The 22,789-nt window shown below is 32.6% G+C and overlaps 1 protein-coding gene across 1 annotated transcript; it reads right to left on the bottom strand.

Annotated features, from left to right (window-relative positions):
• Positions 1–782: 782 nt before the first annotated feature.
• On the bottom strand, positions 783–21,483 carry LOC125070618 (nose resistant to fluoxetine protein 6-like). The gene is made up of 12 exons (XM_047680566.1): positions 21,339–21,483; positions 11,231–11,370; positions 9,426–9,756; positions 8,724–8,838; positions 8,148–8,235; positions 7,589–7,755; positions 6,771–6,956; positions 5,088–5,261; positions 3,368–3,518; positions 2,673–2,859; positions 2,191–2,333; positions 783–899 (listed from the first exon to the last, which is right to left on the bottom strand). The coding sequence occupies exons 1-12, from the start codon at positions 21,412–21,414 to the stop codon at positions 783–785; spliced, it is 1,875 nt and encodes a 624-aa protein (XP_047536522.1). The 5' UTR covers positions 21,415–21,483.
• Between the last annotated feature and the right edge of the window lie 1,306 nt (positions 21,484–22,789).

Raw genomic sequence — 22,789 nt, 5'->3', positions numbered from 1 at the left:
CAGGTATTACAAAGATTAATTCTGCTACTTGATTCAGTTTAGTACCAACTTCATAAAAAAATAAATGTATAAGTAACCTAAGCCTTGTTTGATATTAATTGCCAAAAAGATTAGGTATTTTTTTACCCTTTTAAGTAAGTAATATTTTTTTAAACCTTATGTGGTAAAAATCTCCAATAGCACATCCGAAAACAGCGCGCCAAGCCTTAGTATCGCTTTAATACTTTAACAACCGCATTGTTTAAATGAGTTATTATCAAGAACTATTTATATAACTTTATTGTATTTTAATTTTAAATAATCTCATTAAAAGACTAAATTATTGTTAATAAATTTACTAAAAATTGTATTTATAGAATATAATTAAGTACTAAGTAGTTTATTTATTCTTTGATATTAATAATCGGTGATTACTTACTTACGTTTGAGGTACCGGTAGAATAACAAAATTGTTTTTGAAGTATATTTTTGTCTTTTGTTTATGGCTATATGGTCAGTAGGTTGTCAGGCTAATAGATCACCTGGTGGTAAGTGGCCACCACAGACATTGGCACTGTATGAACTTCAACCCATTTCTTACATACTCAATTTGCCACTAACATTAAGAACTGATATGATATGCCCTTGCGACTACACTGGCTCACCACAACCAACACAACACAGGATTGTTTTTTTTCGATTAATTGAGCTTTATAAGTCTTGTACTTTTGAATTGTCCAATGTCGTTCTCATTTAACAGATTTAAAGAATGATTTAAGAAAAATACATTTTGATTTTGATTTTTATTTATTATTGCCAATTAAAGCACGCGACAGAGCCGCGAAGGGCGCCTCCACCAGCAGCCACAGCCCCGCCCCGCACAGGAAGGAGAGAAATACCGATGCACACAGGATTATGACCTGTAAGAAAGAAAAACGTTCCAAAAGTCATACTAATTGATAAAGGCTCCACGGGCTTCCCAAAAAACGAGAGCAAAAGATTCCAAACCTGTGGTGTATGGTTTATATTTATTTGTTTATTTAAATTGTTGGATATTATTATGCTAGGCTTTACATACTTTTGTTTTTATATCAATATTAGGTGAACCGCGATATTTATAAAACTTTACCTTTATCACATAAAATGTCAACCTCTCGAGGGTGAATTAAAAAAATAAGCCTATATCCTTGTCCGGGACTCAAACTATCTCCATACCAAATTCCATCTAAATCGGTTCAGCGGCTTAAGCATGAATAGGTAACAAAGTTACCTTCGCATTTAAAATATTAACGAACAACAGGAATAGTAGGAATTTCTTATGGAGATAAGCATTCCGTTCTAACAATATTTGAAAATATCTAAGAATACGTTAAAATAAAAACAATAAATATATATGTAATACTTGCTTAGTCCGTCTTTGACCATTAATATTTATAAGTAGTTACTTATTTTAAATGGAGAACACTTTACCAAATATTCAGAATATGATAAAATGACATTGAATTTAAATCCAACGATAAATCGAGATAATCATTTGTTTAACAAACCTTGTCTTCGAACAAACCTTGTAATTATTATTCACAGTATTAAAAGAAAAATATATTGATGAAATATAGTGAGGAAACCTGTACGTGTCATCTGCTACGTGTATCCACCAATTGGATCGTGATGAAATAAACTCTAAAACCTTTTAAACCTATTTACTACTTTAAAGGAATCTTAAATGTATCAAACATAAACTTAATTTCAAAATTAGGAAACATATTATTATTTCCAAAAAATATAATTTCATGCAAATAAATTAATGTAATTTAATTCGTTTTAATAATTGATTAGGTTAGTTTCTTGCCGGTTCTAGATAGAATGTATTTCCCGAATCGATTAGAATAAAGATTATTTTTATTTAAAAAAATCAGTTCTTAAGTTTTTGCTCTGTAGCGATGTATTTTTTTTTAGTCGATCACTTTTTATATTTCGTTATCCAGACAATAGAAGAACGAATTTAAAATGAAATTAGACACATGTATGTTTCCACGCGATGTTTTCCTTTACTACCGAGACGGATTATTAGCACAAATTAGGCACATAAAAAATCTTTTGTCTGCTGCATGCGTTCTAAACTTCTAACACAAAGGCACTTGTGTCCGTTATTCGGTTTTTATCTAATTCTAATTAAATATAGCAATCATTATTATAACAATAGATATTTACCACGTAATAGTCAGTCATGTGCAATAATTCAGTCAGAGATCCAACGAATGATCTTTGAAACATTGTGTGTAGAAGGAAAGCGCTGTAGGAGACCCGACCAGCCCAGGCGAAACCTCGCCACTCCACTATACCACGGTAGACGTCTGTAATTTAAAATATTAATAAATATTTAAAAAAAACAGTCTTAAATATATATTTTTTAAGATAGAGTAGGCAAATGGGTCACCTGATGGAGAGTGGTTAACACCGACCATCGACAATGACACTGTAGTAAATATTAACCATCCTCACATCGCCAATGCGCCGCCCCTAGGAGCTAAGATGCTATGACTCGTGTGCCCATAGCTCACTCACCCTTCAAACCAGAACACAATAATACTGCTTAATATCTGCCTAACTTGTTATAAAGATACAGTCAATACATTATTCATTTAGATAATAATTTAACGGCCAAGAAAATCATAATTACTACCATTTCTTACTTTCGAATTTAAAGATGGTGCCAATCATGAACGCGACCACGATAGTCTGAAAGACGGGCTTGTAAAGAGTAGCGTAAGCAACTCTGATGAGCGTGGACGGCGTGAATCCGTCTATATAGAAGAAGCCCCCGGAGAGTATCACAGAGACGCCCATCGGAAACAGCGACCAGAACACCCACCGATATTTCTGAAAAGAAAATAATTCGAAGAGTTAATTAAACTTAAAATTAAATCAATTATGTTATTGTGTTATAACATAATTAACATGATTGAGTACACAAAATTAATAAAATACAAACACAAATTAAGCAATTAAACACAGTTGTTATTAATTAGAAATAAACAGTTGATTTAATTTAGCTATTTATATTATCTCGCGCATTACCACGGAGATTTTTTTTTACGTTAGCTGGAATTATAATTGATGTTAACACCGAGGTCAAGTTAAATAACAAAGTATTTTACAAAACCAAAAATATTTTCTAAAATCAAATCAAATCAAATCATTAATTTTATTCAATATCTTCCACAATGAATTAAGGAATTTTGATTTGATTACACTTATTGATCGTCAAATTAAACAATATCACCGGTTCGGAAAAGAAGAACTGGCGGCAGAAACTCGGCGGGTTTTTCGCACTTATCCTCTAACTTGAAAGATATATACTAAGAGTAGGTTTTAAGAGAATTTTTACCTTATATGGAGTCAAATCTTTTTCACTTTTCTGCCAATGGTAAGTCAGGAGTCCTCCGGCGAGACCCAAGGTGTAAGTGGAGATGTTAGTATGGCCCCTTATGTACACAAGATTAAATGTTTTGTCGCTAACGTAGATACTGCGATAGGATCTGAAAGAAGATTCGATTTATTTAGTCTTAAAATACATGAATATGAAATCTTAGTTCCTAGTGAGTGAAACCGCGAAGTGCATCAACTTATCATTACATAGTACAAAACAAAGTCGCTAACCGCTGTCTGTCCCTAGATCTTAAAAATTACACAATGGATTTTGACGCGGTTCTTTGATTCAAGAGGAAGGTTTATATGTATAATATGTACAATATAGTAGAGAAACACTAATAATTTTAGAGTTTTCTAAAGTGATGTCGACAATGAACACTAATACTACAGTATTTTACACCTTGAAAAGGTCTTCAAAAATGTCCTCGATGGATCTCTTAGGGATAATCCACAACAACCATTTTTTATCCTTTACTTTTTACGAGAAATAATGGCTTATTTTCGAAGAGATTTGAAGCAATACAGCATAAACCCTTATTCAATTAAGGACCTTAAATAAATTGTGCATTTAATATGTATCAATATGGCCCTTTACAGCAAGTAATTTAAATGAATATTTTCGAAAGTATTAGAGATTTAAAACGCAGAAACATAGCGGTTTGTATTAACGACTAAAAACTGTGAACATTCTAAGACATTCTGTAGTATATTTAGTATCAGCATTGCACCCATGCGAAGCCGGGCGGGTCGCTAGTTTAATTATATAATATACCAAAACCTTCTTGTAAACGCACTGCATCTACTGGTTCTATTCTTATGGTCTAGTAGTTTTTTCAATTACGTATAACAATTAGAAAAACGTCTCCTCATATACAAGTATAGATCTATCGACTCTTCTCTGTAAAGTCTAATCTCACTGAACCTGAGTTTTGTCAAAGAATGCAGTACATATTATATATATCTGTATTTATATTATCTTTTGATATGCAACATACAAAAATCTTAACCGAAGTTTGATTCATATCCGAGCTATTTCATAATATCATGTTCAACGATAAAGGAAAATATGGTGACGAAATCCATGTGTCGGATGATATTATTCCACCTGTACGAAACTAGCCATACTGCTACATCTTTAAAGGAACCGTAAAGACATTTAAGCCATCGAATCGTGGACCGCGACATGAATTTGTTTAAATACAGCTCGACAGGCCTTAGGTTTGAGTATAGGTTTAGTAACGGCTTTAAATCTTCCATTTATGCGAAGGTTTGCCCAGCTAAGAGCCGAGATGGCCCAGTGGTTAGAACGCGTACATCTTAACCGATGATTTGGGGTTCAAACCTAGGCAAGCACCACTGAATTTTCATGTGCTTAATTTGTGTTTATAATTCATCTCGTATTCAGCGGTGAAGGAAAACATCGTGAGGAAACCTGCATGTGTCTAATTTCAACGGAATTCTGCCACATGTGTATTCCACAAACCTGCATTAGAGCAGCGTGGTGGAATATTCTCCAAACCTTCTCCTCAAAGGGAGAGGAGACCTCAGCCCAGCAGTGGGGATTTTACAGGCTGTTAATGTAATGTAATGTTGCCCAGCTAAGCCCTTGCCTAACATTAAATATATAGATTTTTTCATTAACTATAATAAAATTATTCAATAACACAAGAACTTACTCAGGCGACTGTATAACGACCGCTTCTAAGTCCTGGAAGTAAGTATGAGCTGCGGTGATGACTAGTGACACCAGGAATAATATTGCGAGTGCTATTTTCCTGAGGCAAGGTCGTTGGATGATTACTAGACAGATCAAACCAAGGCAGAAAAGCTGCGTATCCGCTGCCAAGTACCTGTAAAGATATAGCACATAACAGATAAATTAATTTAAATACAAAGCACATTATAAATAATTCTATATTTATAACTTATGACTGACTCCGTTTATCTAGTGGCTTATAAGATCCCACATTCCTAGTGTCTGGGTTCAACCCTGTATGGAGCGGCAAAAGTTATTAGGTTTTTATTTTGTGGCGAAATATTCAGCCCGGAATTTAAAAGTTGACAATGTTTTTAATACCGACTTTCGGAAAACACGCAAAACATTCCTGTGTCCGTACACTCCTTTTTTTTTATTTAATCTTTTTGGGCCGATAGTAAGTAGTTATCACCGCTTACATATATTGACTTTGACACTATGAAAGATATTTACTCTCGCTTACATCGTCAATGCGCCAACAACCTTGGAAACTATGGTATAATGTCCTTGTGCTGGGGAAGTCCCTTCACTCACCCGGGCTCGCACTAAGCCCTACCGCCAAGTAATGAGGGAATAGACAATCTACTTGTGTTTGTACTTTGTACACAATTGTGTTATGAATATTATTGATAATGTCAGCCGTAATAGTAAACAGATTTTTTAGTTTTAAGAAATATATCTCATAATACTTCGTTATAAATTACTGTAGTAAGAATTTGAAACGAATCTCTTGTTCACGAAACTCGACACTCAGTCTCGTGAACAAGATAATGTCGAAATATCTCTACCAAATAAAAATAAAAACCATGGTACATATCCCGTTTCGAATACTTGTAGTAATAAAAATAACCAAGTTAATTTTAAATCTTCTTCATAAATGAATTGAGAGTAAGTCGATATAGAAGAAACCGAACTCAATTATTACGATTACAAAAAATACTTTATTAATAAAATTTTATATATAATTAATTGTTTGTATATTATTATATATATCAGAAGACTCAGCATAAAACAATTAATTATTAAATGTCCACCTTATGAACTATAGCCTTTTATACTACTACTTTTATTGTGCTGCTAAATAGTAAAGTCTCTAATATGTGATTTTTATGTTTCTAGTTTATGGACGCATGCTTGTGCATATATTAAATATTACATGTGAGTGTATGTATGTCTGAATTTGTGCGTGTGTGAGTTTTGATGTATAGCACTTACTGCTTAAATAGAGAAATAATTTATCATAGCATTATATTTATTAATTTTAGATTATGTTGTAATGTTTAATTTTGCATCATTTTCATAATTTCGACGATTCTCCATAGTCCAAATTTTCTTAAAACTACATTGGATTTTCAGTTCTAATTTATCGAATTATAAAAATACAATATTTTTAATTTCTAAGAAAATGTTATCGATCCTATATAATAGCTTTTAATTTTTTTTTAATTGTCACGTATATATTCTCTTTGTTTATACAATCAATGAAACAGCGACAATGTTATTTTTCGTTTTCAGCCTTTGTTTAATATAGACTCAGATAAACCGTACTATTCACGTATACAGATTATATGTTATTTAACAAATTTAACACTATCAAACTTACCATCCTTGGGGAAAACATAAGTCGTCACTGTATATATAATTGTTGAAGTAAAATATGTTTGCCCACCAATACTGGCGACAATAGTTGGCCTCGCTGGTGACAATCATTTGCCAGAGCGGTCCATCGCCGATGTGCCGCATCCACGTGCTTATAGTGGCTATTACAAGTGCGTATGCTGGGGTCAGCCTGAAAATATAAACAATGTATTTCTATTTAAAAATAAAATATATCTGATATATCTCAAATATAAAATAAACTACGCTGCGATTTTGAAAGAATTCACTTTGTATCTCACTCGTGAAAAGTTGACAATCGACTAACGGCACGTCATTTTGATTTGTATCCTTAGTCCATTGAAATGTTACATATATTAGACCCCTACCTTGCGTTTGTCAGAGGACGCAATTTTATTTAGGGATATGTGTGTGTGTGAGGGGGTCAGTAGAAGCTTAAGATGTATGCTCGATGTATTGTATATGCTCCATTTTTAATAATCCGAGCAGATCTATTCGACCCTTAATCAGCTTTAACAAGCAATCGATACTAATAATTTTGTGCAGTTCTACGATAGACCTGATCGAAATCTATCCGCCATTATAGATCGTTAAAAAAAATGATTTTTTAGTTGACAACATATATCCACCAAATTCGGCGGTCATGTTTGACGTTTACGAGTGCGTTCAGAAAGTGTGTTCCAAATCATTTCGTGCAGGGGTACGGTAGTTAGTATATTTATATTTGTTTAGTCTTATTTATTTTACTCGAGCAAAGCCGAGTTTTCATCTAGTATAGTATAAAAGAGAATATGAACACCCTACCTGACCCAACGTAATAAGATTGCCATAGGAATCTTTGTCCATTTTATCTCCTGCTTCTCAGCGTGTATTTGCAAATTGTAAGCCAGTAGAAAACTTGACATCACAAAAAATGTGTGTGTAACAAGGCTCCCGTTGAAAAGTAATTGCTTTAAAGGATCGTCGTATGCCTGAAAATTAACATAAATGCTGAATTTCAAATTATACCATTCATATCTTTTCTGTTCTAGATGTTCTGACAGGAGTGCTTGTGAGAACTTATCTCGTATCTCAGTCGTGTAATGTTGAAACCGACGTACGCAGATACGCTTTTATTTTTGTGTATAGATTTTAAATGTTATTATTATAATAATAATTTCGCATAAATTTCGCATATTTGCTGAAATTTCACGATCGTGTGATCACGATTTAGTGAATTTTATAGATATAGTATTTATGATTATTTTTGATTTTGGAAAGTTATTCGCGAGTTAAAAATCTTAACCTTGCTGCTCTTTTAAATATGTGTTTGAGTTAATTAAAAATAACGTTAGAAAAATAAATATTATTTTCATATGTTTACCTTTTCCAGATAAAACGGATTTTTTGTGTACGTAAATGACATCACCAGTGCTGTATGGGAGAATATAATACAAACCATTGTCATTGCTCTGAAAGAAAAATAAGCAAATTATTTTTATATATATTTAAAAAAAAAGAGATATGTCGTGGGATCAAAAAACAAGTATTTTTACTTGTTTTTTGAAATGTAATATTAAACGGTATATAATAGAAAGAGACAGGGATAGAGAGAAAGAGCCCTCACTTTCTCTTTCTCGCCTGTTGTAGCCAAAACTTTGCCTTAAGCGACGATTTCTGCCAAATTACTCTACTGTATGTAGCGTAAAAAAACTTCTTTCCATAAATCTTTAAGACGCGGGCGCATTTTCTTTCGCTTGCACTTGGAGGGTTCACTGGCAATTTACTCATTATTCTACTAAATATACCAAAGAGTAAATCTACTTAAAAGATCGCCAAACTAATTACTGCAAATATTTTTCTGAGATATATCCCAAAATAATCTAATCGACTATAAACATTTAAATCATATATTTTTCCTGTTAAGATATATTTTGCTTATATCATTTGATCGATTTACCTTATTCCATTAAATAATTTCAGTCTTTCCATTCTCAGATCCGGCCCTCTGCCTCCCGGAGCTATGAGCTTAGCCCAGTTCCTTCGTAATGAAAACGCTAACAAATACTGGTTCCCTGTGAAGAAAAAGAAATTCCCTTATTACTCGTATAAATTATACAATTCCTTTTTCATCAAATCAACGAAAGTTCATTCCTGGCAACCCTTTGCTGGTTAATAAATATATCTATACAATAATTTCTGATATTCTTTTTCTTGGAGCTTTAAGGCTCTACCCGCCTGTCTGTGTAGAAACCGCTCACCCACTTCATGTCAAGCAACAATACTTATCATTGTTGTGTTCCGGTTTGAAGTGAGCCAGTATATCTACAGGGAAAATAATGACTTAGTTCACAAGGTCGGTGGCGAATCGGATATATGTGGAATTATTAATGTCTATGGGTCAAAACTACTTACTAATATGAGGCCCATTTGCCAGCCCGCCTACCTTTATCATAATAAAAATAAAAACATTCAGAAATTTACAATCGACTTCTTCACTACATCCGCTCAGCTTTTATAGACGTCAAAGGTCAGAATAAAGTCCTAACTATAAACTTAATAAGAGCGTTCACGGCTCACTATTGACTTTATTATACTCTAGCAATAAAACCTCATCTTTGCCCTCTAACACTTAACATGTGCAATTAAATAACTTTATTACCCTTCTTTGGATCTTCATCACATAAAATTATATCGTAAAAACTTCCGATAACGTTGAACATTATCAACAGGATGTAAATAGTTGCTACGGCATAATCACTTGTATCCAAAATCACTTTATCTTCATGTCGTTTACAATAGTGTAATTCGGCCAACTTAGCCTGTAATTCATAATTCCTCCATATGGTTTCGTTGATGCATTCTTCAACCGTCCTTTCTGGATCCATCGTTGTATTTGATGCATCGAGATAATGCTTACAAGAACTTGTTAGGCATACAGCTCTGTGTATACGGGTATGGTTGAAATGTTTCGCTTCGTAAGCTGAGTATTCCTGTTGAAAAGATAAGACTAAAATTATTTGAATTAACATTATTTTGTACAGCTTTTTAATGCAAAAGTATACTTTAACATTGTTATGTCATTGGTGATATAATAATAAAGTGTGATCTTCGAATTTCATATCTCTAGAAGAGGAAATCAAACGGTCAAAATATTTGTAGGTACTTACGTAACAAAAACTAATAACATTGATGGTAAAATTATGGTGACTCAGCAATGTATGTAAATAAAAACAAAAGATCAATATTAAATCGAAATTTAGAATTGGTATATTTTTATAAATTATATTTTGTATAAAATAAACTTGGAGATGAAAACGTAATTTTCTAAGGTTCTAAAATAAAATTTAAAAACTAATCAATCATATTAATCAAATCAAATCAATTTTATTCAAGTTAACTTCACAACGAGGCGTTTTTTAACCGTCGACATTAAAATACTACCGCCGTTTCGGAAAGCAGCCTCCAGCGAGAAGAAACGGCAAGAAACTCGCATAGTTGCTCTTTCCATATAAACAGATTTACAATGCTGTTTTTTTACAATAATTAGTGTCCTGTGATGGAACCCGAGCCTAAATTTTTGGCGTTTTTTTCTAAAAAGTACTCTTTTAATGAATAATAAGACTTATTTATTAATTTAGTCTTAATTAATTTGACGTAAAAAAAAAAACCCGCTGAGTTTCTTTCGCCGGTTCTTCTCAGGTCAGGGTGTTTCCTTTTCCGAACCGGTGTTAGTGTTTAATTTGACCATCAATAATAAAGTAATACTTCTATATTGAATAAAGGAATTTAAGTTTCAGTTTGAGTAAACTTTTTAATTTCGTAAATGGTTACGTTAAGATCACATAGCCAAGTTACTATTTTTAAACTTATAACTTACTTATTATATACCTAATACGGAGGTTCTTATAACAATTTATATCTAGTTGCCATGTACATGACGCTCGTTTAATAATATTAAATCAAATACAAATACTACTAGAATCCGTCCAGCCATTCGAGTATATGTTGATTAACAAACACACAGATACTCGTAGCTTTCGCAAGGACGGTTCGCGTGAGGCTGGACGTAAATGTTTGCAATATCTATTTCCTTGCAGTGTTATTAAAATACACCGCACTAACCCTGAACAAATGGTGTGAATAATTACTGATATTGTGATTCTTTTAGTTGTAAGAGGTCAACTAATTGTTAAATATTAAATAGTATTTATTTTTACAATGCCGCACTCATATATGACGCAGGACGTTTTTTTATGGACATTGAATGTACGTGAATATAAACCTAACAAACTCCATCAAATTATATATCTTAATTACTAATGATGAACAAACTATTTTCAGCCGAGAACTAAATGCATATAGTAAGTTAATTTTTGTTATAACGTGGGTATATAGGCTCTTAGGTAAGCAGACCCTTTCCTCAAGCTCATTCTATTATCACAACTGTATGACGATTGTACTCACCCGTATAAAATGCATAAGATTCGAATGACCCTCACTATAGAGGTCGAGCGAAGAAACACAATACGTGCCCCCTCGCTCCAACATACACTCGCCGTAGTCGTCCATCTCGAACAGTGGAGGCATCTTGAGGTATTCACTTTCTGGCAACCATATAATTTTAAGTTAAATAAAATAATCTATATATATATATATATATATATATATAAATACCACTCACTGATTAATCAAGAAATCTCAGAAACTATAACACCTACAAACTTGAAATTTTACCGGTAGATTTCTTAGACGATGTAGACTATAAGCGGATTTTACGAAACTCCACCCCTAAGAGGGTAAAACGGGGGTCGGAAGTTTGGGAAAGCCGCAAGTTCAGTTATTCTTTTTATTATAATAGTGGCGTATAAACGCTTCGCTTATAATATAGTCGCTTCAACACAGCAGTCGCTTCAACGTATGTTATAAAAACTATGTACGTAATTTATTTTATTTATTCGTTTCTCCCCGTGAGTTAGTAAATAAGTTTTCGTTTTTCTCTCACATGCTATAACTAATATGCATTAGCATTAGCAGCCTGTAAATTTTCCCACTACTGGGCTAAAGGCCTCCTCTCCCTTTGAGGAGAAGGTTTGGAGCATATTTCACCACGCTGTTCCAATGCGGGTTGGCGGAATACACATGTGGCAAAATTTCGTTGAAATTAGACACATGCACGTTTCCTCACGATGTTTTCCTTCACCGCCGAGCACGAGATGAAATATAAACACAAATTAATCACATGAAAATTCAGTGGTGCCTGCCTGGGCTTGAACCCGAAATCATCGGTTAAGATGCACGCGTAACCACTGGGCCATCTCGGCTCTAACTAATATGAATGTTTGTATATATTTTTGTTTAACTTCGTGTTATTTGCCACATATACTATCTTTTCCTTTTAGGGTTGACTGCCATTTGGCCCTTATGTCTATCTTAGCATATTTTTTGCCAATAAATATTACCTGCTCAGAAGGTTTTATCAAAAGCGTTTGATAGAATTTGATTATTCATGACTTATTATGTGTAAAATTTTAGATTTAGTAAACATAATAATCTCATGATCGATTCATTTCTTTCGCAACTATTATAAATTATACACGCAATGGATTATGTCTTTTTTTCCTTTATGAATAACTATTGTTTATTTTTTAAATGTATTTGTTCTAGTGTGACCTATTTACCGGATGTTAATATTGCATTACTAAAGGCATACATATTTATATAGCCGTATAGCATGCGCAACTAGATTTTCATTTATTTTATTTGTATCTTAAATAAAAAGTTAAAAGATATGTATTCAAGCTTCCTATCCAATACCTTCTAATCTGAGTTCCTTGCTAACGCTCGGAAGAATCTCCATTATCATCTCCGAACTAGTGGTAGCTTCACATTTTTTTTTGTAAATTAACTATTCAATAGTGACTATTATTAGTAACATTTGTATTTGGTCAATTTTGCTACTTATATGTTTAACATTAAACATCACAATGCGCTTACCAAATCTCAAATTATTTTTATCTTAAAACTATAATAAACAGGAGATTAAATAAAGCCGCTTAACGTTCTGAAAAATGATATCATTCATTCACACCTCGTCGTGCTTTAATATCATTAACTTGAATTTGGAATAATGTAGTTTTTCATAATGATTGCAATAAAAGTTATCCCAAAAACCCTTCTTTATTATAAATAAGGCACCCGATGTTAATTAGTCACCGCCCATAGACATTTGCACTGTATTTTTTGTATTTTTAAATGTTTAAAAAGAGTAACTACTGATTTTCTTGCCGTTTCTTCTCGGTATAATCTGCATTCCGAACTGGTTGTAGCTTTACTTAATATAGTTTCTTAAATGACGATTCAAAAGTGCTTGTTAAAGCCTGCTTGAAGTATATTTTGATTTTTGTAAGAAATATTAACCATTCCTTACATCGCCAATGCGCTATCAATTTAAGATTCTATGTCCCTTGATATATTAAATATTATTTAAAAATAAAATTGATAATTAAAACCCGACTACGGCAATAATCGCAGTCGTTTAGGGTTATCATCTTCTTATTATTTTACATTACACGAACAATCACAAGATTTATACATCAACGTGTCCAGAGTTAGAGGAACTATCAAAAATACTTCTCGGGCCCCACGATACAGGTCTCCTAGTGTGGGTTCCAAAGATAATCAAAATTTTAAAATTGCTTAAACCATAATGCACCTCAACCAATGGAAAACATTGTAATAGTTTAAGTTAAGTTTAAGAAGGTTAATAGTGTCATATGTTAATCTATTATGTAAGCATTGTGTTTTTTCAATAAAGTTTTATTATTATTATTATTATTACTTACGACGTTACCTTACCAAATATTAACCGACCAATTTGCGAAAACATTATGCAATGATACGTTTTATTTCGACGAACGACCTTTGATATGTACAGAGTTACAAACGATTTCTTTTGGGCCAGCCTACATTTAAATTGTCTACTTTCGCCATAGACAGTTATTTTTCTTTATCATACTAATACTAACTCCTATTACTGAATATAAAACAAATCTTAATATTAAGTAAACCGATTTTTTTCCCAGTGTTTATGGGATGATGGCTCCATATAAGAAATCGGTTACGGTCTTATTTTAAAGAGCTCCAGTCGTAGATGTACAGAAAATTAAATAAGATTAATGATAGCAATGTATAATATTGTTACGATATAATAAAGAAATAATTTTTGAGAGCGGAAAAAAGTTACTTGACGTTTCGGAGCGGCACTCTACGGCTGTATAAGAAAAAAAAATGAAAACGTAAACATTCTAATAGAACTCACACATAAACTAGGTATTTGGTTTTAAAAATTTGATTTAAAAGAGGTTTCATCATTTTGACTCCATATGTAGATGAGTGACAAGTCACTCAGTGATTTAATTCTATTGTAAACTGCAAGCAGCAATCAAAACAAAACCAGTCATAGGCTTCCACATTCCTAAAATATATTTTGAATAAACATGAAGTTTCGCGGGACTAATATTATTTTGAAGTAATATTTCTGTGGTGTGGTTACCCCTAGACATTGACTATGTCAGAAATATTTAGCATCACTTACACCGTGAATGTGCTACCAACTTTGGGAACTTAGAGAAATCCCTAGTGCGAGTAGTTACACTAGCTCAGTCACCCTTCAGGAACGCAGCCGTGGTAATTATTGCTGCTTGTATAGAATAAATAATGAGTGGGTATTGCTTATTTTGGTGGAGTACCTTCCATCAAAATAAGAAAGTTCGAGATCAATCGGGTTAGTAGGTTTTGCATGACAATCAAACAAAAAAATAGACCCGTTTATAATCCATGTTTTGGTCGAAATTGCGATTTAACGGGGAAATGCTGCCAGCATTCTTGACGCCGTTCATGATTTGTTCAGCAATTATGATTATTTTTTTTAATATGTTTAAATTAAGGCCTTAAGGCCTTAATTTTAATAATTCTTATGTAAATAAAGTTTATTTGAACATCTTCCAACAATCAGTTATCGTAACTCCGCATTGTTTTAAATAGATTCGTTCCGTTTGTAATGTTTAAAAGTTTTGACACGTTTCCTTCAAAAAACACATTTATATTCGTCTTGCGGATATTAACCTTTGAAATAATTTGTTTTTATCCTTATTTAGTCACTACGATGAGGTACGAGATAGTAAAAAACAAAGTCGCTTTCCGCCGCCTGTACGCTTGGATCTTTTTAAGTAGCCGACGAACACTTATGTGATTTTGCATCAATAATCAGAATGATTCAATAGGAAGATTTATACTATAATACATAGGTACATATCTTCTATATATATTAAATAACATTTCCGGACTGACTGATTCATCATCGCCGAGCGTAAATTATTAAAGTTCAAGAAAAAGGGCTATGTTATTTGGTGAGTAGGACCGTTTCATTGAGTAAAGGAAGGAATTTTGGAAATTCAACCTCTAAGGGGGTCAAATAGGGGTTAATAGTTTGTATGAAAGAACGTCATTTTTTAAGTTAGAAACATGAAACTTTATTTTTAGGATACTGATTTAAAAGTTATAGATATAAATTTAAGCGTTTCTACACATTCTACCCCTAAGGCGTGTCATAGAGATTGATTAATCTTTATTTTTGAGCTACTGATTAGAAATGAGTAGATATGTATTTAAATGTTTCTAGATATTTTACCCCTAAGGGGTATAGGGGTAGGGGGTATTTAAATAGGGTTTGAAATTTCGTATATAACTTAATTTCAATAGAGTACAGTTCGCGCTTAAAGTCTGCTTCACTAAGACAATTAATAGAGCATAAGGTCAAATCTTTAAAATGCCCGGAGTAGACCTAAGAGAAGACTGTTTTCGCGCGTCTGGTAAATCTAGCCCAAGAAAGTCGAACCACAAATGTAGTATACAAAAAAGATTTAAATTAACCCAATATTTAAAATTATTCTGTAACATAATCAATTTCCACGCGAGCAAAGCCGCGGGCAAACAGCTAGTTAAAGTATAAAAAATCGAGAATATCAACTTTTCTAACCGGAAAAGGAAAAAAATGTTTTTGTATGTTTTTCTTCAATCTAAAAGTTCTATAACGACCCCTACTGTGCGAGTACAATAGGGGTCGTTATAGAACTAGAGCAAGGGGTGTGAGACTAGGACGGTATATATTTTCTAATATTATAATAATATACTAATATGCATAGTGTAAGCGTATCTACAATCTGAATATTGCGTGGTGGAATATGCTCCAAACATTTCCTTTAAAGGGTAGGAGGCCTTAGCCCAGCAGTGGGAAAATTACAGGCTGTCACTATACATAACATTCGCAAACGTTTAAGTTTTATAATTATATGAAATTATTTCCTCAATTCCTTCAACGATCAACATTAATCTTGAACTCCGGTTCATTGTTAACGTCCACAGTCACTGTCCACGGAACCGTAATGAATTACCAGATAAACTACATTGATGCTAACCAGATACCTGTGACTATACAATCTATATTTATGCATTGTTCATATAGTTCAAACCCCGCGCTGGTAAAAAAAATATTTATTTAGTGTTGAAGGGAAACAAACAAAGCCCCCTCTTTTTGTGGCCTCGAGGCTATAGCCTGAATCCCCTAAATTCGGCCCTGGTTTTTGCTCTATACGTCATGTTTAATGGGCTGGTCTTACTTGTGAATTCACCAACTCTCGAAATTTCGGGTTCCGTCTGCAAATTGAATCTTTCTACCTTAACGTAAGCATCGTCGACGGCTTACACGGTTGCATTACGACGCAAACTTGTATTAATAATTACGATTGTTATTGAACAGTATTGCATTACGGCAATTATATAATGTTATGTATATTATATACCAATAATAAATATTATTAATAATAAGAATTAAACGGTGCCATAAAAGATGAACACGTATAATACTAAAGACAGTAGAGCTAGACTATTCATTATAAATATTATAGTTCCACAAAATTTAAAAAATGGTGCTAAATTTATTGTTAATAAAATTGATCTTTCACTTATGTGAAAGAATCAAAAGCTATCTTTTTTTAACCCTAAGCATAAGAACGAGATAGAAATACATTTAGTCACGTCAAAGTCGTATAGAAAATGAATTGTCACCTACGTTTGTGACTGTACTCGAAAACATCACGAAGGAAGATATTTTTTTATATATGAGAAATCCACCGAATTTTGAGTCCTGAGATATATATTCTGAAGAGTAAATATCACAGCAATCATATTGAGATCACTATTGTTTATAGTTTTGCTTCAATGCCTGCCTGGGTTTGCCCAAAATCATCGGTTAAGATGCACGCGTTCTAATCACTAAGCCATCTCGGCCGAAATTTTTACTATATGAATTATAAACCATTCCTTACATTACCAATATATTAACAACCTTGAGAATTAATGTACTATATCCCTTGAGCCTGTGTTTACACTCACTTAGCCTTCAAACTGGAATACAACCATTCTAAAGCATTGTAGGGTAAGAATAGCCGAGTGGGTGGTACGTACCCAGACAGGCCTGCACAAAGCCCTACCAACAAGTAATACCACATTATCAAACTCAAACTCAAAACTCAAACTCAAATTCCTTTATTCAACATAAAAGCATTACACTTATTTATTGATGGTCAAATTAAACACCACCACCGGTTCGGAAAAAAGAACACCATGACCTGAGAAGAACCGGCGAAAGAAACTCAGCGGGTTTAAATATCACATATGATACTGCTACTACATGTAGGACACAGATAATTAATCCATTTCATTCTACAAAAAACAACTGTTCAGTTGTTGAAGCGTCCACAGTCACTGTCCACGGAACCGTAATGAATTACCAGATAAACTACATTGATGCTAACCAGATACCTTTGACGATACAATCTTTATTTATGCATACGTCAACATAATTAGCTTTTTTTTTTTAGCATTAGCAGCCCGTAAATGTCCCACTGCTGGGATAAAGGCCTCCTCTCCCTTTAAGGAGAAGGTTTTTGAGCAAATTCCACCACGCTGCTCCAATGCGGGTTGGCGGAATACACATGTGGCTGAATTTCGTTGAAATTAGACACATGCAGGTTTCCTCACGATGTTTTCCTTCACCGCCGAGCACGAGATGAATTATAAACACAAATTAAGCACATGAAATTTCAGTGGTGCCTGCCTGGGTTTGAACCCGAAATCATCAGTTAAGATGCACGCGTTCTAACCACTGGGCCATCTCGGCTCAAAAGACATATTATCGTATAATATCGTCACAGGGTCATTATAGATACTGCCAAAAAGACCCGAAATATAATAATGAGTAAAAAGTAGTAAAAAATATTCATTCTAATAACTTTTATACTTTTGACAATACGTCAAAAGTCTGTGTTAGAGTACCTGAGCTATGCTGGAGGTCTCTCTAGTAATATTCCTTGTACAGTGCAATTAGTAGTTAAACAAGAAAACAACTTAATCGTGATAGCAATACACATTTCTGCAACAAATAAATTATTTAATTATGCTAATAAATAATATTAAATGTATATATTCTTGTATTATAAATTGAGTAGTAACTCGCATTTATAATATAAGAAAATGCTCTCTGTCTGTTGCTCTTTCGCGGGCAAACGACTGAACAAAATTTTACGTAATTTGGTATGAAGCGAGCCTTTACTACAAATTAGGTATTTTACTTTTTGTATCTAACAGCTGACGTAGCTTTAGTTTTCTAATCTTGCATTGTGTAATATGCCCCGTCTATTATTTTTTTACATAGTATATAAAAAAGTCTGGCAAAGACAAATATCTGCAGAATATTATTTATTTGTATTAAAATGGTACGGCTTAACATAAATAACTAATATTAATTAGAATGAAACTTATACGATAAAATCTGCAGTGTGCATATTCTTTTACCCATTATTTTTAATTACACCGCAATAACCTGTGTTTAAATGGAATTAGTCCTTATTGACTTCTGAACCTCATCAAGGGTAAATGAGACTTATTATTATAATAATACACTACATGGAATACGTTGTATTAAATTGTTGCAGTTTAAAAACCGAGACGGTGGTAAGAATTATGATGATTTCAGCTTCAAACCCAGGCAAAGCATCTCCTCAAACAGCCCAGCAGAGAGATATTTAGAAGATCTGACTTTACTTTTACTTTATGTTAAAAATATATAAATCACATGAAAAATGAATATAACATTCTGCATATGACGGATTATAAGAATTATTGTGTTTTTTTTTTAATTTTGGATTATTTTATTATTTTGACACTGAATTATTGATATTATTTTTAATCAGTTAAGGGATTTTATAAATTGATTTGTATTGTTAAATTTTACAGAGGAATTATTACAATAATAGTAGTCAGCTTAATAAACGCATTGGATTACTATAATGTTAGATAAGTTTTTTTTTGTCAAAAATAAATAAATAACTTAAATTATGGTATGTCTTACTACCATGCTGTGTTGTTGTTCTCTTGCCTGATATTGGTCGCAGCGGTAATGCAGAAACTGCACCGGAAATTAATTATTCTTCAGGACTTTGTGCAGTACCGTCTGGGTATATATTATAATTATGATATACATATATGTTAAATCGCACTCATCCTATATTCTGCCACTAAGCAATACTCAATATTGTTGTGTTCTGGTTCAAAGGGTGACTAAAGGCACAAGGTACATAATATCTTTGGTCTATTGATAAATTTTAATTCATGCCAAAAATATTTATAATTAAAACTTATTACTCACTAAAAGACTATAGATGGTTAAAAGGATAAGTAATAAATTATAAGTATTTAGTGGTCATATCTTTGTGAATTGAATATTCGGTCGCCACGTTTTGAGAGACACCGCGCCCATGACGGACGTCTTGAAACATCGATGAGATGTCCCAGGTCTTTTAAAATATTTTTGAAGATCGTGAAGTCTAAGGTGAAGATCGCCAGAACCCTGCTTGTACCTGGGCCCGTGTTGTGTTTATGACGTGGCGAGGCTGATTGCATACATACATAGGTACATATAAACAGTGTAAAAAGAAGTCGCTTTCTGCCTCTGGCTGTACCATCGCTATCTTTTTCCAAACAACTCAATAGATTTCGACACGGTTTTCACTAAGAAAAAAAATGATAAACGAGGCTTGTATATTATATAATTTGTAAATATTTGGCACAAAATGGCTGAAGTATGAAGGTGTTTATCCAAATTATCTTATATCGCATTATCAAAACAATGTACTGAATTGTATGTTAAAAGTCCTTGAGAAAACTCCATGTCTTAGAGATTTCTCCACGTGCTAAGTATTTTACATTAAAAATTAATAAAAATATATCTTTTGGGTAAACATTCTCCCCATTTCATTATTAACCCTTATTCAAATTATCTGCTATACATGATAAGAATGATAAATGAAGATTCAATTATATTTTCGAATTTAACATGATTTCTTAAAGAAATATATTTTTTCTAAGTACATATTTTTTACATTTGAAATATACAAACAGCCTTTTTAAGATACTTGGACAAGCTTCTCCTTGGAGATTATCTATAGATAATTAATATAAAAAATTATAAAAAATTCAATGGGATAGAGGTATACCTCTATCCCATTGAAATTCTGTCAGGCTATTAGGGTCTACTAAATAAGACCCTGATGGCCTGACGGTCAACTGAATAAAACACGATGAATTTGCCACCAGCTTATTACCTTGTTGCCTACCGTTAGGGTGGTTATAATACACGCAAGTGAATACCTCTGGTTTCTTAGTGGGTTCTCCGGCCCCAGTGAATCCCACACTTCCACCCTTCCATCCCACCACTGACCAATAAAACATGATTATAGATATTAAGTATAGATAGGTATTCCTATCACAAATCATTGTTTTTTTTTTTATATAAGCGTTTGTATGTCTTGTTATATTATTTTAATTATTCTACTTATATCTAGTAGTGTGTTATTATTATATTTTTACTCCAAACATTCGATTTTTTAATTGATAGGATTATTATATCTTAGTTGTTATTATTATCTTATTTAATGTAATTGTATTAATTCTATAAATAAACAAACATACAACGTATTATTAAGAATATTAGTGTTTAAATCCGGCATATTATTTTCATATCAATAAATAAAGTTAAGCGCCTACACCTTGTATTCGTGTCTGGGTACTCATTTTATCCGTCAAGAAATTCTTCATCCATTACTTTATAATTGAAATTGCATTTCGTACAAAAACGGATAACTAAATTTAACAAAACCCTTTTGCTCCTGGACATAAACTTGACGCAACACAGAATGCTTTATTTAATAAGTTTTTTTTTAATATATAAATACTAGAATTACTTATACTTATCTTTTTATCGAACATTGTTACGAACCACGAACGTAACATATTAAAAACATATAGCAAGATATTTACGTAAAAACAGAGTAAAATTATTCGTGCAGAGTAAATTATATTTAAATTTCTTTTTTGGCAGAATTTTTAGCACCTTGTACATAATAAGCTAGAAACATCTAAAAATTGGGACAATATAAAAAACAAAACAACTTACCGTTAACACTATAAATAAAAGACGAGCCTTCTTTTAAAAACAAAACTAATAAAACTATAGGAATCATTTTTACCATTTCTATACAATTTCTTTAATGTTTAAAAAATATTCTCTGGTGCTTAGACCAGTTCAACACGTCTTGTGTTCCGCGTGCACTATGAGTGTTGTAATTCAGATACATAAAACTATTATCCTTATTTTAATGGGTACATTTTACTGTAAAGACCTTAACGCTAAGGTCACCATGATATAGGAGTAAAAAAGGAGTAGTTTTTGATTTAAAATTGCGCAGTAAATATATTATCATGTCGTATATTTTAAGTACAGATATATATTTTTTTGAGCCGAGATGGCCCAGTGGCTAGAACGCGTGCATCTTAACCGATGATTTCGGGTTCAAACCCAGGCAGGCACCGCTGAAATTTCATGTGCTTAATTTGTGTTTATTTCATCTCGTGCTCGGCGGTGAAAGAAAACATCGTGAGGAAACCTGCATGTGTCTAATTTCAACGAAATTCTGTGTATTCACATGTGTATTCCGCCAACCCGCATTGGAGCACCGTGGTGGAATATGCTCCAAACCTTCTCCTCAAAGGGAGAGGAGGCCTTTATCCCAGCAGTGGGACATTTACGGGCTGTCAATGCTAATGCTAATAATATAGGTATTTTTTAATCTAAATTACGTCATTAAAGATGATATTCTATTTTTCTGTGCTTTCTTTTATTATTTATTAGTTTATTTTTTTATAACTTGTGTTTCTTTCTTTTTATCGTATTCATTTTCTTTGTTATTATTACAGTATGTACAATTAGTTTTAGTGTAATTATACAGCTACTTACAAATACGTATATTTTGTCCGATTAACTAACACTGTTCAATTTATTTGCGGTTCAAATAAATAAACCATTAAGAACTTTTAATACCAAGAAGCGGACGAGACAGATACTAATTCTCAAAATAAACATATCCTGAAGCAGGTTACGAAGAATATGGCGACACTACTTAGCGTCAGCGTCTACGTATAGAATATTTTACGGTAAATTAATTTCAATGTATAACGTTTAATCAGATGAAAAGTTGCAATTTGAACTATCAACTAAATATTTGTATTATGGTAAAGTCGAAACAACCTGTAAATACCAGATCCCACGGCTGGGCTGGCCTCTGCTATTATGGAGATGGTTTGGAGCTTAGTCACCATCAGTTGGTGAATTAATAATTGCCATTAATATAATATCATTTATAATATAACTACGATAATTTTACATTTAAATTAATTTTTTTTAATATGATATAACATAATAATACATCTCGGCGTTTTGAAAATTGGACGAATTTTGGCGCATTTAAAACATATTTGGCAATCTTCAACGGAGTGAAAAATAAATAAAAATCATGAACATTAAAGCGCTACTAAATATTTCAAAAAATAGTGTCCAAAAATATATTA

Source organism: Vanessa atalanta, chromosome 17 (genome assembly GCF_905147765.1).
Source record: "Vanessa atalanta chromosome 17, ilVanAtal1.2, whole genome shotgun sequence".
In the NCBI taxonomy this organism is placed as follows: domain Eukaryota; kingdom Metazoa; phylum Arthropoda; class Insecta; order Lepidoptera; family Nymphalidae; genus Vanessa; species Vanessa atalanta.
This window is presented reverse-complemented; position numbering and strand designations above follow the sequence as displayed.